Source organism: Amblyraja radiata, chromosome 23 (genome assembly GCF_010909765.2).
Source record: "Amblyraja radiata isolate CabotCenter1 chromosome 23, sAmbRad1.1.pri, whole genome shotgun sequence".
NCBI classification, from domain to species: Eukaryota; Metazoa; Chordata; class Chondrichthyes; order Rajiformes; family Rajidae; genus Amblyraja; species Amblyraja radiata.
Genome location: NC_045978.1, coordinates 40535713 through 40551341, shown reverse-complemented (window position 1 = coordinate 40551341; position 15629 = coordinate 40535713). Strand labels below are relative to the sequence as shown.

At 45.7% G+C, this 15629-nt stretch overlaps 1 protein-coding gene across 14 annotated transcripts in view; it reads left to right on the top strand.

Annotated features, from left to right (window-relative positions):
• Positions 1 to 15629, top strand: part of ralgapb (Ral GTPase activating protein non-catalytic subunit beta) — a 112975-nt gene that overhangs the window by 86873 nt on the left and 10473 nt on the right. For all 14 annotated transcript variants that reach the window (XM_033042121.1, XM_033042118.1, XM_033042117.1 and 11 more), the window contains 3 exons: positions 3437 to 3590; positions 10777 to 10899; positions 12088 to 12224. In XM_033042121.1, the coding sequence (XP_032898012.1) occupies positions 3437 to 3590; positions 10777 to 10899; positions 12088 to 12224 (414 nt within the window). The remainder of the gene's footprint in view (positions 1 to 3436; positions 3591 to 10776; positions 10900 to 12087; positions 12225 to 15629) is intronic.

The following is a 15629-nucleotide window of genomic DNA, read 5'->3' as shown; positions in this document are numbered from 1 at the left end:
CCCATCTACACTAGTCCAACTTGCCCACACCATCCAACATGTCCCATCTACACTAGTCCAACTTGCCCACACCATCCAACATGTCCCATCTACACTAGTCCAACTTGCCCACACCATCCAACATGTCCCATCTACACTAGTCCAACCTGCCCACACCATCCAACATGTCCCATCTACACTAGTCCAACTTGCCCACACCATCCAACATGTCCCATCTACACTAGTCCAACCTGCCCACACCATCCAACATGTCCCATCTACACTAGTCCAACCTGCCCACACCATCCAACATGTCCCATCTACACTAGTCCAACTTGCCCACACCATCCAACATGTCCCATCTACACTAGTCCAACCTGCCCACACCATCCAACATGTCCCATCTACACTAGTCCAACCTGCCCACACCATCCAACATGTCCCATCTACACTAGTCCAACCTGCCCACATTTGATCTATATCCCTCCAAACCTGTCCTATCTATGTACCTGTGTTCAAGAAGGAACTGCAGATGCTGGAAGATCGAAGGTACACAAAAATGCTGGAGAAACTCAGCGGGTGCAGCAGCATCTATGGAGCGAAGGAAATAGGAGACGTTTCGGGCCAAAACCCTTCTTCAGACTGATGGGGGGTGGGGGGGAGAAGGAAGGAAAAAGGGAGGAGGAGGAGCCCGAGGGCGGGGGGATGGGAGGAGACAGCTCGAGGGTTAAGGAAGGGGAGGAGACAGCAAGGGCTAGCAAAATTGGGAGAATTCAATGTTCAGTCCTATCCATGTACCTGTCTGTTTCTTAAATATTTTGCCCTTTACCTTAAACCTATATCCTCTGGTCCTCGATTCACCTTCTCTGGGCAAGAGACTGTGCATCTACTCGATCTATTCCTCTTATGATTTTATACACCTCTACAAGATCACCTCTCATCCTCCTGCAATCCACAAAATAGAGTCCCAGCCTACTCAACCTCTCCTTACCGCTCAGACCCTCCAGTCCAGACACCATCCTCGTAAATCTTTTCTGTACCCTTTCCAGCTTGACAACATCTTTCCTATAACATGGTGCCCAGAACTGAACACAATACTAGTCTGAAGAATGGTCTCAACCCAAAACATCACCCATTCCTTAACTCCAGAGATGCTGCCTGTCCCGCCGAGTTACTCCAGCTTATTGTGTCTATCTTCGGTTTAAACCAGCATCTATAGTTCCATCCTACACAATACTCTAAATGCAGTCTCACCAACGTCTTGTACAACCGCAACATGACCTCCCAAATTCTATACTCAATACTCTGGCTGATTAAGGCCAATGTGCCAAAAGCCTTTCTGACCACCCTATCTCCCTGTGACTCCACCTTCATGGAACCATGCACTTGTACTCCTAGATCCCTCTGCTCTACAACACTCCCCAGAACCCTGCCATTCACTGTGTAGGTCCTGCCCATGTTAGATGTCCCAAAATGCCTCGTACTTCTCTGTTTAAAATTCCATCAACCATTCCTCCGTCCACCTGGCCAATCGATGAAGATCCTGCTGCAATTTTTCATAGCCATCTTCACTATCTACAAAACCACCCACATTTGTATCTTCAGCAAACTTGCTAATCTTGCCATGTATGTTCTCATCCAAATCAATGATGTAGATAACAAACAAAAAGTATCAGTCCCAGCACCGAACCCTGAGGCACAAGACTAGTCACAGGCCTCCAGTCCAAGAAGCAACCTTCCATCATCACCCTCTGCTTCCTTCCAAGAAGCCAATTTTCTATCCATTCAGCTATCTCTCCTTGGATCCCATGCGATCTAACCTTCCAGAGCAGCCTACCGTGAGGAACCTTGTCAAATGCTTTGCTGAAGACAATATATCTACAACTCTGCCCTCATCAACCTTTTTGGTCTCATCTTCAAAAAACTTCCCTCGTACAAAACCATGCAAACTATCCATAATCAGCCCTTGTCCATCCAAATGCCTGTATATCCTATGCCTCACAATATTCTCTAGTAACTTTCTGACTATAGATGTTAAGCTCACTGGCCTATAGTTGCCAGCATTTCCCTTACAGCTCTTCTTGAATAGAGACACCACATTTGCCACCCTCCAGTCTTCTGGCACCGCTCCTGTATTTAAAGACGACTCGTAAATTTTAAACAGGGCTCCCGCAATTTCCTCTAGTTTCCAGCAATATCCTCAGATACAGCACCCTCCATAATGTTTGGAACAAAGACCCACCATTTATTTATTTGCCTCTGTACTCCACAATTTGAGATTTGTAATAGAAAAAATCACATGTGGTTAAAGTGCCCATTGTCAGATTTTATTAAAGGCCATTTTTATACATTTTGGTTTCACCATGTAGAAATTACAGCTCTGTTTATACATAGTCCCCCCCCCCCCCATTTCAGGGCACCATAATATTTGGGACACATGGCTTCACAGGTGTTTGTAATTGCTCAGGTGTGTTTAATTGCCTCCTTAATGCAGGTATAAGAGAGCTCTCAGCACCTAGTCTTTCCTCCAGTCTTTCCATCACCTTTGGAAACTTTTATTGCTGTTTTATCAACATGAGGACCAAAGTTGTGCCAATGAAAGTCAAAGAAGCCATTATGAGACTGAGAAACAAGAATAAAACTGTTAGAGAGATATCAGCCAAACCTTAGGCTTACCAAAATCAACTGTTTGGAACATCATTAAGTAGAAAGAGAGCACTGGTGAGCTTACTAATCGCAAAGGGACTGGCAGGCCAAGGAAGACCTCCACAGCTGATGATAGAAGAATTCTCGCTATAATAAAGAAAAATCCCCAAACACCTGTCCGACAGATCAGATATACTCTTCAGGTGTGGATTTGTCAATGACCACTGTCCGCAGAAGACTTCATGAAGAGAAATACAGAGGCTACACTGCAAGATGCAAACCACTGGTTAGCCACAAAAATTGGATGGCCAGGTTACAGTTTGTCAAGAAGTACTTAAAAGCAATGACAGTTCTGGAGAAATCTCTTGCGGACAGATGAGACAAAGATTAACTTTTATATCAGAGTGATGGCAAGAGAATTAACTGCCCAAGAATCAAAGCATACCACCTCATCTGTGAAACACGGTGGTGGGGTGTTATGGCCTGGGCATGTATGGCTGCTGAAGGTACTGGCTCACTTATCGTCATTGATGATTCAACTGCTTATGGTAGTAGCATAATGAATTCTGAAGTGTATAGACACATCCTATCTGCTCAAGTTCAAATAAATGCCACAAAACTCATTGGCCGGTGGTTCATTCTACAGCAAGACAATGATCCCAAACATGCTGCTAAAGCAACAAAGCTTTATCCCCCACCTATCACTAGCCTCCGGTTGTGTAGCTACCCAATCCTTCTCCTGTTATTGCTAGCCTTTATGTTTTGTTTCATTGATCATTTCCTCGTAGACTCATTCTCTTTGTTTTTTCAGATTCTCAGGAATGTGGAATCCACCAGTAATGTGCAGTCTAATTTCCTGGAATTCCTCTTGTCGTTGGGATGGCCAGTAAATGTTGGAAAGCACCCGGGCTGGTCAGGCCACATCTCAACCAGCTGGCTCATTAATACAACTGGTGGCAGCGAAGGTAAAGAACAAAGTATGTTGGGGTAACAAGCGACTGCAGATGCTGGAATCTTGTGTAGAACACACAATGCTGGAGTAACTCAGCGGGTCAGGCAGCATCTCTTGAGGACATGGATAGGTAACGTTTCTGGTCGGAACATGACCCAAATTGTCACCCCTCCATGGTCTCCAGAGACGATGCCTGACCTGCTGAGTTACTCCAGCACTGTGTTCTAAACAATATGTGTTGATAAGGCAAAAGGAAATTGGGCAGTTGCTGGAAATGTGGCATTAAAAAACAATTGTATGGAGTAGATTTTACTTCGGAGTCACGTGAGTGACTACGTGAAGAAGGGCCGTCGGTCTGCGTGCGCGTCATTACGTCTGAACGCAACGCGCGACGGACTGGCAGAGGCACTGCGTCCTCCCAGGCCGTTAGGATGGGCAGGTAAGGAAAGTTGAATCACTTACCTGCGTTCTTTCGGGCTTGAAACATTTTGTAGTTTCAGGGCCCAGATGTCGAGGATACGGTCCGCGGGGAAGTCGGCTGCCGAAGACCGCAGCATTTCCCAGTAGCGGGCGACGGTGTTTCCCGACACAGCGCTGGCAGCTGAACCGGCAGGAGACTTGTTGCAGGAGGAGAGCTCCGTTGGTGGTCCTGCAGTACGAGAAAATCCACCCGCAAGTCAAACAACCCGTTGACTCAGAAGAGTCCGGGGAGGGAAAGGGATACCCTCCCTCAACGGAGAGCGTCTGAGGTCGACTCTCCCACATAGCAACTTTTGGAGAAGTTGCTCCAACAATGACCTGCTCTAAGGAGAGAGCTGTGTCAGCCCGGGCCTACAGCAGCAGGCAGTGCCGGGAGCCTCGCATAATGGGGCAACCCAATGTCTTCCCCATTGGAGGGGGAAGTACATATGGAAGAAACCACTCTGAATCAGAGTACAATAGCAGGGGGGGGGGGAACCTTCCCAGGGACAAGCAGAAGAAAGGAAGTAAGTAAGTCACTTTTACTTATATAGAACTGTTTAAGTTAACTTGCACCAAAGAGCTTTACATAAAATAAATAATAAGCACAAAAGAAAAGAAATACTTCTGCAATCATCCAGGTTCCACTGGGTGCTTCCCTGGATAGAGATCTAGAAAATGTCTCCTGCTCTGAGGAGAGGAGCATTCACGGTCAGTTTCAGTCTGACCCAAAGCAAGAATCTCATTTAGGCCCGCTGGAGGGGCCATGTCAGCGCAGGTATCCTCAGGGGCCTGCGGCAGCACCTGTTTTCAGGGCTACCTACAAATCTCACTCTCAATGGAGGGGAGTGTGAGTGATCAGTAGGTAACTGATCTCGAATTACAATACTATACAATACCATTTATTTGTCATTTGAACCTCGCATAACGTTCAAACGAAATTTGGTTTCGAGATCAGTAGGTAACTGATCTCGAATTAAAGTATGAACATACTGAAGCACATGCATATGGCCTCAAGAGACAGCAGTTGGCAGAATATCCGCACAAATGCCGGCAAGGGAACAGCACTATCAGGGTGACTTTGGAGAAACCAGCCGCCGAATCCTCTCTTCAGGTAAGACCAGAAGAAGGAAGCAAAAGCTGTCAGACCAATCAAGGTACCAACGACAAGCAAACTTCATCAGTAGGCGACAACACATCCCACACCTCCATAGGGGGTAAGCAGTTCACTGAAGCCGGTGGTAGCTTGAAAGCTGGGCACGGAAATATGATCAGAGTCGTCTTTCAAGGCAGACTCAGAATTATGGCCAGAATTGTCCGACAAGGCAGGCTCAGTATGATAAGGTTTTCAGACCAAGACCCAAGCAGAGGTCAAGAGAAACATGGAATCCACACTCCCTACCAGTCCAACTCCCAATCAAGGAGAGAAAAGGAACCCGCCTCAGGGGCCTTTGGGCTTAACACAAGACCACCGATAGTCATGGAGGTAGGTGGGTCTGGGTTTACTGAAACAAGGGATTGTGGACCAGTTACATGTTGGTAATTTTACTCTTGTGTTTTTGTTCAAAATGACAATAACATGAATTTCAGATCTGGTTTTAAAAAACAGATAACAACATGTGATTATTTTTTACTGCACAACATACATAGGTTCCAAGCAGACTTGGAACTCGGACCGGAATTGTCTTCAAGGCAGGCCCAGTATTTTGGGCAGGATTGCCTTCCAGGACAGGTGACAGATGGAGGATGTCACTTCATCCAGGTTTAACTCATTTGTGCAGTACAGACTTTTAGAAACAGCAATTTTTGTTATGGTCTAACAACTGTTTTATAGGAGCTTCCTATAAAATGGTCACATGGCATGCATCGACCTCAAAGATGCATACTATTCGGTGTCTATTCATTAAGAACAGGAGATATTTGAAGTTTAACTGGATGACATGGCTCTGCCAAATGGGTTGACATCAGCTCTTAGACTATTGACTAAACTACGGAAACCAATTCTGGGACTACAAAGGTCTCAAAAGCACATAGTAATGGCATATTTGGAGGACATTTTCATTTTTGGAGTCACCAAGAATTGGCAGAAGCATCAGTCAAGCAAACCAAAACCCTGTTTGAAAGAATTGGTTACCTCATCCATCCAGTTAAATCAAAATTGACACCTACAAGGGTAATTGATTACCTAGAATTTACTATCAAAAACAGTAAATATGTTGGTGACTTTGCCTAGGGGCAAACGACAATATTAATTAAGCCTGCAATGACCTGATAGTCAAATTCTAGCCATCTATCAGGCAAACAGCGAGTGTAATTGGCAAATAGTAGCTGCATTCCCAGCAGTACGGGCCTTTGCATTACCAGAACTTACAGCAAGCAAAGGAACGAACACTCAGATTACATGCAGGCCGAATTGGCAAACTATGGATTGCCAGCAGAGGCCATTGTTGAATAACTATGGTGGATAACGAATGGGAGACAGCTCAGGGAGATTTTGCTCGAAAGCCATCGAGGGTTCTTCAGACCTATGCAAGCGGCTAAGGATGGGGAGACACCAACACAGTCTAAAGCTGTGGGGGCAGATGGAATGAGCAGGAGTCTGTAATTCCCCAACACATGGAATCAATTACCCAGAATTGTTGGGGGCACAATATGGACTCAAGGTTCTCTGTAGCGATATGCAGATTGATAACACCACTGCGGTGGCATATATCAATTAACAAGGGTGGTGTAAAATCTGTATCTTACGACAGATTGTCGAACCTTATTTGGCACTAGTGTATCGAAAGGAATATTTGGGAAATCTACGAGGTAGATATAACACGGTGACAGATGCTGGATCACGAATGTTTAATAACAACACAGAATGGATGTTGAATCAGACAGTATTTAACAAAATAACTACACGATTTGGCATACCAGATGTTGATCCGTTTGCATCTAGACCAACCATTAGTTACCCAGATATGTGTCCTGCGAGTTGGATCCAGGAGCAAGGCAGTGAATGCTTTCTCCCTCAATTGGGGAGGAATGTTTATGTATGCTTTCCGCCAATTTGTCTCACAAACCGATGCTTGACAAAAATCAAGCAAGACTAAGCCACAGGCATATTGGTAGTGCCAGATTGGCCTACTCAAGCCTGGTCCCCAAAAATTTTGGGAATTATAGTCCAGCCAGTAATGGCTGTACCCAAGAGCAGGGACCTCCTAGTGAACCCAGTTACAGGGAGCAATCATCCACTACATGAACGTATAACTTGTTGGTCTGCAGATTCTGAGGAGGCCATTTCAAGGGAGGACTGTCCGAACAAATACAACACAGTTCGGATAACGGATGTCTTGGAGTTCCTATCAACTGTACTATGACTATAAACTAAGTTATAGTGCATCTATAGTGCCAGAGGCGCATTCTCCTCCAATCTGATGCCGGAAGCAGGGCACAGTTCGATAGGAACGCACCCCTTTACAACAAAATTCATGAAGGGAATTTACAATTTAAGACCTCCAAGGCCAAGGTACACTGACACATGGGATGTGAGCGTGGTACAAACCCTACTTTGACAGTGGGGACCGCCTATAACTAACCCTGAAGGTGGTATGCTGACAAAGAGTCCAGACACTGCAAAAGCTACGGTTGGACCACATGACCACCAATATGAACAACATAACATTCCTAATCAGGAACCTGATAAAACAGAGCAGGCCAGGAATGCCAGGGATGGAGATCCAGTTCTTGGCATATCCAGAGGACCAACGGTTGTGTGGGTGGTAACATACTAACACCACTATCTGAGAGTTACGGAGAACCTCAGAGGCTCAGAACAATCGGTCCTCATCAGCCATAAAAAAAACCACACCAAAAGGTGTTAACTCAAACCATCTCCAGATGGTCAAAAGAGGTATGGCGGTAGCAGGAGTAAACATTTATATGGTTAAATCTCACTCCACCAGGGCTACATCTACGTCGGCAGCAAGAGCTATGGATGTGCCCCTTGACGACATCCTAGTGGCTGCAAGATGGACGAATGAAATAACGGTCCACATAACAAACCCATAACTGGACTGGGAGTGTTTGCACGTACAGGTGCACAACCTTTTATCCGAAAGCCTTGGGACCAGACACTTTTCGTAATTCAGAATTTGTCGGTCTTCGGAATGGAATGTTTTTAGCGTAGATTTTAATGGCTGGCTCAGTGGTAGAGTGCTCGGCTCATATCCGCAAGGTCGCGAGTTTGCGCCTTGATCCCGGCAGTAAACTCGGTCGCGAGTTTGAGTCTTCAATGTAGTTTTTTCTTGCAGAATAAATGTTTGTATGAAATGCAGTGTAGGAGAGGTGTACTGACTGTGTGGGCAGAACTTTGGAAGTGATTGCCCACCAGTCTAAAAAGCCGCTGTGTCTCCCTGTCCCTGGGATAGCAGGGGGCGATCAAACAGCACAATACCCCCCTCCAGAGGATACCGCTCCCCGATGGGCCGCTACGGCGACAAGTGGCAGTTTGCCCACAGCCCGAGCTGCGCCCCCTCATCCGCCACCCCAAGAACAAGACGTACCTTGCACACCATCAGCTTCTGCCCCTACGTGTTCCTCTAGAGTTGGAGCGGGGCTGGGCTGGAGTTGCTGCTGGCTGTGGGTCTCTGGGATCTCCGTGCTTGCAGTGGGCCTGGGGGTCGGTGTCCCGTTGGTCCTGACGTCTCCGGCCACCCCCCTGGACAGGAGCTGAGACTGGATAACTGTACCTCCCTTGCCCCTCCCTCTGCAACTGCAAACAACCCAACTCTCCTGCAAGGGCGGTACAGTTCCCGGAGGATGGCAGGTGGCCGGAGACGTCAGGACCAACAGAAACCCGCTCCCCGATGGGCCCCTACGACGCCCCGAGCTGCGCCCCGTCATCCGCAACCCAGGTTCCTCTGTAGTTGGAACGGGGCTGGGCTGCTGTTGGCTGCGGGTCTCTGGGATCTCCGTGCTTGCAGTGGGCCTGGGGGTCGGTGTCCTGATGAGGGGGCGCAGCTCGGGGAACGGCTTCTGGTCGTCCTGACGTCTCCGGCCAGTTTGCAGTTTTCCTCTGGAGTTGGAACGGGGCTGGGCTGCTGCTGGCTGTGGGTCTCTGGGATCTCCTTGCTTGCAGTGGGCCTGGGGGTCGGTGTCCCGTTGGTCCTGACGTCTCCGGTGACTGGCACGGTCCTGCTGCAATCGCCGACGTGTAGACAGTGCAAAGCCCCCGCGCCGGTGCAATTAGCGGGGAGCTGGAGAGGGGAGGGAAGGGGTCACACACATGGCCGGGAAGCAGAGGGGTGTAGGTGGGGTGAAACTGAAGGGAGCGACAATCTGCTGCTGCCTGCCCGCTGAGTTAAAAAGTTCCCACGCAAGACTCACGATACACTGTGTATCGTGAGTCTACCGTGGGAACTTTTTAACTCAGCGGGCAGGCAGCAGCATATTCTCAATTATTAACCCTCCTGCGCAATATAGCCTCACCTTCTCTTTTATGAATGGGGATTTAGTTCCCCTTTCTTCGAGGACCGACCGGAGGTTCCGCTGTCACCTCTGCAGGCCGCCCTCAGTGAACGTTTTCAAGGACCTTTCTTCAAGGACCGAAAAAATGGCCGCTATTCGGAGGTTTTCGTTATTTGGATCTTCGGATAAAAGGTTGTGCACCTGTACCATGTTAAGTTCTGTCCCTTAGTTTCCCCCCCCCCAAGGTTGGGAGGGGTAACTTTTTTTTAAACTTTTCTTTCATTTAAAGCATCAGTTTCTTTACTTAACTACGTAATGTCTGAATGCTTTAATGATTACACGCATCCATGGTCAATCCATTCAGTGTGAGACGCCTGGATTCGTAACCGGCGTAAAATCACAGAGCTTTGAAATCTTCACGTAGTCACTCACGTGACTCCGAAGTAAAATAGTAAGATTAAACGAGAACTTACCAGTTTGAAGTTTGATCTTGATTTTATGAGGAGTTACGATGAGCGATTACGTGCCCACCGCTCCCACCCTCATACTATCAAGGTCATATGGAAGTTCTAGTTTCTTCACAATCTTACTATTCTCAGGTCTTCTTTTTATCTGTGATTTAACACCGCTGCTTTGATGATTGACGCGCACGCAGACGGACGGCCCTTCTTCACGTAATCGCTCATCGTAACTCCTCATAAAATCAAGATCAAACTTCAAACTGGTAAGTTCTCGTTTAATCTTACTATTTTCTAACATAACAGCATGCACAGCGAGTCTGAACAAAAAACAGAAAATGCTATTACTCCTCGGCCAGCATTCATGGATAAAGAATCAGCGTTAATGTTTCAGCTCCTTACCTCACCTAGTTATCTCCTGTTACTGTGCCAGAGGTTAGGTAACAAGAGATTACCTTGAAGTGTAATTTGCAAGGCCAATTTGGTGGCTACTTTGCACACAAAATCCTGTTTAAAGCATTGAATAGACATCCAGCAATTTACTTTGATATTAGAGAATGGCAGAGGATCAAACAATTTGAAATGTTCAATGGATCACCGCATCTTTTTCTCCATTTACTCCCCGCCCCCCCCCCCACACACACAGTCAATTCCATTCACAACCGCTTTTGATAGAATCTGATCCGATATATCCGCAGTACTTGTGTGAAGAAGTTTCCTGACTTAACCTTGAACTGCCTGCTTCTCATTTAAAGGTTGCACCTTTTTCTTTAAGCTGACTTTACCGAGCTGAGACCAAACTTTCTAAGATCTCTCTGATTCTTTTAGAGGACACGTTGTCCCCCGACGATACTGGAGGAGGTATTTTTAGCGGGGAGAAGAATGCGCTGTACTATGCGGATGCCTTGACAGAGATCGCCTTTGTTGTTCCTTCTTTTGTGGAGTCATCCAGTAAGTCAAACTTTCAGAACGTCATTATCAGCAAACTTGAATATTGTCACGCATCTAAATCATTGATGTAGATTGTGAGCAGCCGGGATCCCCTTTGGCCCTCCTGCAGGTCCCAGCAAAACACCCCCCTCCGTTGGTACCAGCCCCAGCGGCCCCTTCCTCTGGCTTCCCGCTACACTTTGCTATGTTGTACACATTTTCTTTTAGTTTTATTCCATCCCTAACTTCCCTCGTCAGCGGAGGGCTTGTTTACTCTAATTTCTGTTTGTTCATGAACCAAGACAATATTATATTACTCCATCCTTGCTCCTGGCACCTCTCAAAACCTTTTGAAAGTTCAAATGCACAATGCTGACAGGATCAGTGACCAACTTTCTCAAATGTTTGGGTTGCGGGTCATTCAGTCCTGGTGTATATCAGCATTTGCTCACATTAATTTGCCAAATGCTATTTTGTTACTAATATTCATTTATTTCTCCTCATTCACTTTAGACCTCTGATAAACTCCACTATAGCGAGGTGTCGTCTTGTGTAAAAATAGAAACAAATATTTGTTTAATTTCTCTGCATTTCCTTATTCCCTGTCTCAAAAATACTACGTCTCAAGGTACTCCCTCTTCTCTGGAAATCTTGTCTCCATATTGGGTTCATTGGGACATCATGTCCCTGGTATTCATTGTGACCAGGATATCTGTACATGGGAGGAGAGGAGAAGAGGATGTCACAGTATCTGAACCACAATCTGTCTTTGCCAAAATCTACCCGTACAATTCCACTTGCATCACTGATCTCTAACAACCCTGGTTGTTTCACTTCTTCCATTCACCACCAACCCAAGAGCACTAAGGTGGATATTTATAGAAACATAGAAATTAGGTACAGGAGTAGGCCATTCGGCCCTTCGAGCCTGCACCGCCATTCAATATGATCATGCCTGATCATCCAACTTGAAGGTCAAGTTCTTACTGTGAACCACTAATGATGCTTTATGAGAAAAGATATCTTTTAAATCTGTTGAAATGCAGCTTTAAATTAGCTTTAAAACATACTTTCTGTAATCTCCAATTCAATATTAATGACAGTTAAATATCTATTTAACATGCTCTAAGTTCTAGGTAATGTAAATATTTTAGCCCACTGAGTGCCACAATACTGAAGGGGAAGTTGATTTTACTGTTGTATCTGTAGCAGACTCGTTGGAGAGCGGACTTGGAACACAAGAGACGGAGACACAAATGGACCTGCTGCCCAGTCTCCTGAAACAAGCCCCACTGACCTTGGAGCTCTTCCCAAATCACTCCGACAATCTTGGCAATTCCCAAAGGGTAAGACCCTCAACTTTATTTTAGTCATTAAAAATGTGGCGTCCGCTCTGCAAGTACTGTGTGGGTCAGAGTTGCACAAGAATGTTTAAATCTACCACTCTTCCCCCCCACCACCCTTGATTACTGTTTTAGAAGCAAACGGTAATAAAAGTTCTATATTGGTTTAACCTTTCTCATTGTGGATCGTGCAGACCGATCGTGCACCACCAGTTGGAGATGGTATCAAACAGGAAATTAGAAATGCGTGCGACAAAGGCAAAACCGTTATAATCGGTTACTTCAATCTACATATAGATTGGGTGAATCAAATTGGCAGGGGTGCTGAGGAAGAGGATTTTTTGGAATGTATGCGGGATAGTTATCTAAATCAACATGTAGAGGAACCAACGAGAGAGCAGGCTATTTTAGACTGGGTATTGAGTAATGAGGAAGGGTTAGTTAGCAGTCTTGTTGTACGTGCCCCCTTGGGCAAGAGTGACCATAATATGGTTGAGTTCTTCATTAGGATGGAGAGTGACATTGTTAATTCAGAAACAATGGTTCTGAACTTAAAGAAAGGTAACTTTGAGGGTATGAGACGTGAATTGGCCAAGATTGACTGGCAATTAATTCTAAAAGGGTTGACGGTGGATATGCAATGGAAGACATTTAAAGACTGCATGGATGAACTACAAAAATTGTTCATCCCAGTTTGGCAAAAGAATAAATCAGGGAAGGTAGTGCATCCGTGGATAACAAGGGAAATCAGGGATAGTATCAAAGCGAAGGATGATGCGTACAAATTAGCCAGAAAAAGCAGCATACCGGAGGACTGGGAGAAATTCAGAGACCAGCAGAGGAGGACAAAGGGCTTAATTAGGAAAGGAAAAATAGATTATGAAAGAAAACTGGCAGGGAACATAAAAACTGACTGCAAAAGTTTTTATAGATATGTGAAAAGAAAGAGATTAGTTAAAACAAATGTAGGTCCCTTGCAGTCAGAAACGGGTGAGTTGATCATGGGGAACAAGGATATGGCGGACCAATTGAATAACTACTTTGGTTCCGTCTTCACTAAGGAAGACATAAATAATCTGCCGGAAATAGCAGGGGACCGCGGGTCAAAGGAGTTGGAGGAATTGTGTGAAATCCAGGTTAGCCGGGAAGTGGTGTTGGGTAAATTAAATGGATTAAAGGCCGATAAATCCCCAGGGCCAGATAGGCTGCATCCCAGAGTACTTAAGGAAGTAGCTCCAGAAATAGTGGATGCATTAGTAATAATCTTTCAAAACTCTTTAGATTCTGGAGTAGTTCCTGAGGATTGGCGGGTAGCAAACGTAACCCCACTTTTTAAGAAGGGAGGGAGAGAGAAAACGGGGAATTACAGACCAATTAGTCTAACATCGGTAGTGGGGAAACTGCTAGAGTCAGTTATTAAAGATGGGATAGCAGCACATTTGGAAAGTGGTGAAATCATTGGACAAAGTCAGCATGGATTTACAAAGGGTAAATCATGTCTGACGAATCTTATAGAATTTTTCGAGGATGTAACTAGTAGCGTGGATAGGGGAGAACCAGTGGATGTGGTGTATCTGGACTTCCAGAAGGCTTTCGACAAGGTCCCACATAAGAGATTAGTTTACAAACTTAAAGCACACGGCATTGGGGGTTCAGTATTGATGTGGATAGAGAACTGGCTGGCAAACAGGAAGCAAAGAGTAGGAGTAAACGGGTCCTTCTCACAATGGCAGGCAGTGACTAGTGGGGTACCGCAAGGCTCAGTGCTGGGACCCCAGCTATTTACAATATATATTAATGATCTGGATGAGGGAATTGAAGGCAATATCTCCAAGTTTGCGGATGACACTAAGCTGGGGGGCAGTGTTAGCTGTGAGGAGGATGCTAGGAGACTGCAAGGTGACTTGGATAGGCTGGGTGAGTGGGCAAATGTTTGGCAGATGCAGTATAATGTGGATAAATGTGAGGTTATCCATTTTGGTGGCAAAAACGGGAAAGCAGACTATTATCTAAATGGTGGCCGACTAGGAAAAGGGGAGATGCAGCGAGACCTGGGTGTCATGGTACACCAGTCATTGAAAGTGGGCATGCAGGTGCAGCAGGCAGTGAAGAAAGCGAATGGTATGTTAGCTTTCATAGCAAAAGGATTTGAGTATAGGAGCAGGGATGTTCTACTGCAGTTGTACAGGGTCTTGGTGAGACCACACCTGGAGTATTGCGTACAGTTTTGGTCTCCAAATCTGAGGAAGGACATTATTGCCATAGAGGGAGTGCAGAGAAGGTTCACCAGACTGATTCCTGGGATGTCAGGACTGTCTTATGAAGAAAGACTGGATAGACTTGGTTTATACTCTCTAGAATTTAGGAGATTGAGAGGGGATCTTATAGAAACTTACAAAATTCTTAAGGGGTTGGACAGGCTAGATGCAGGAAGATTGCTCCCGATGTTGGGGAAGTGCAGGACAAGGGGTCACAGCTTAAGGATAAGGGGGAAATCCTTTAAAACCGAGATGAGAAGAACTTTTTTCACACAGAGAGTGGTGAATCTCTGGAAATCCCTGCCACAGAGGGTAGTCGAGGCCAGTTCATTGGCTATATTTAAGAGGGAGTTAGATGTGGCCCTTGTGGCTAAGGGGATCAGAGGGTATGGAGAGAAGGCAGGTACGGGATACTGAGTTGGATGATCAGCCATGATCATATTGAATGCAGGTACTCCGGCACCTAATTTCTATGTTCTATGTTTCTATCCCTTGCTAGGGTGAGACGCCAATACACATTTCTCCCAACTCCTGTAGCTAAGTTTGAAGATGCAGTGAAGTTGTTCCAGAGAGAAACAGGCACTTGCTCTCAGCTACTGACAATATTGCTGCCTAAACCACACCTCTGAAAGTTAGCTGCTTGCCTCTCACCTGTACTATGTGCAGACCGCCTGCAGCGTTCCTTGTGTGACTGCAGTCACTGCAGTTTAAGTTAATTGTCAGCCTTCACTTAATATTGGTATCCTCATCCTTGACTTCGGGCTGTTATTGTTAGTGTAGTACCAAGGGATGTTGGCTTGTAAGAGGCAACCGTGGCTGACGAGGGAAGTTAGGGATGGAATAAAACTAAAAGAAAATGTGTACAACATAGCAAAGAGTAGCGGGAAGCCAGAGGATTGGGAAACTTTCAAAGGACAACAGAAGGTGACAAACAGGGCAATACGGGGTGAAAAGACGAAGTACGAGGGTAAGCTGGTCAAGAATATAAAGAAGGATAGTAAAAGCTTCTTTAGGTATGTTAAGAGAAAAAGACTAGTAAAGCAAATGTGGGTCACTTGAAGGTGAAATTATTATGGGGAACAAGGAAATGGCAGAGGAGTTGAACAGGTACTTTGGTTCTGTCTTCACTAAGGAAGACACAAACAATCTC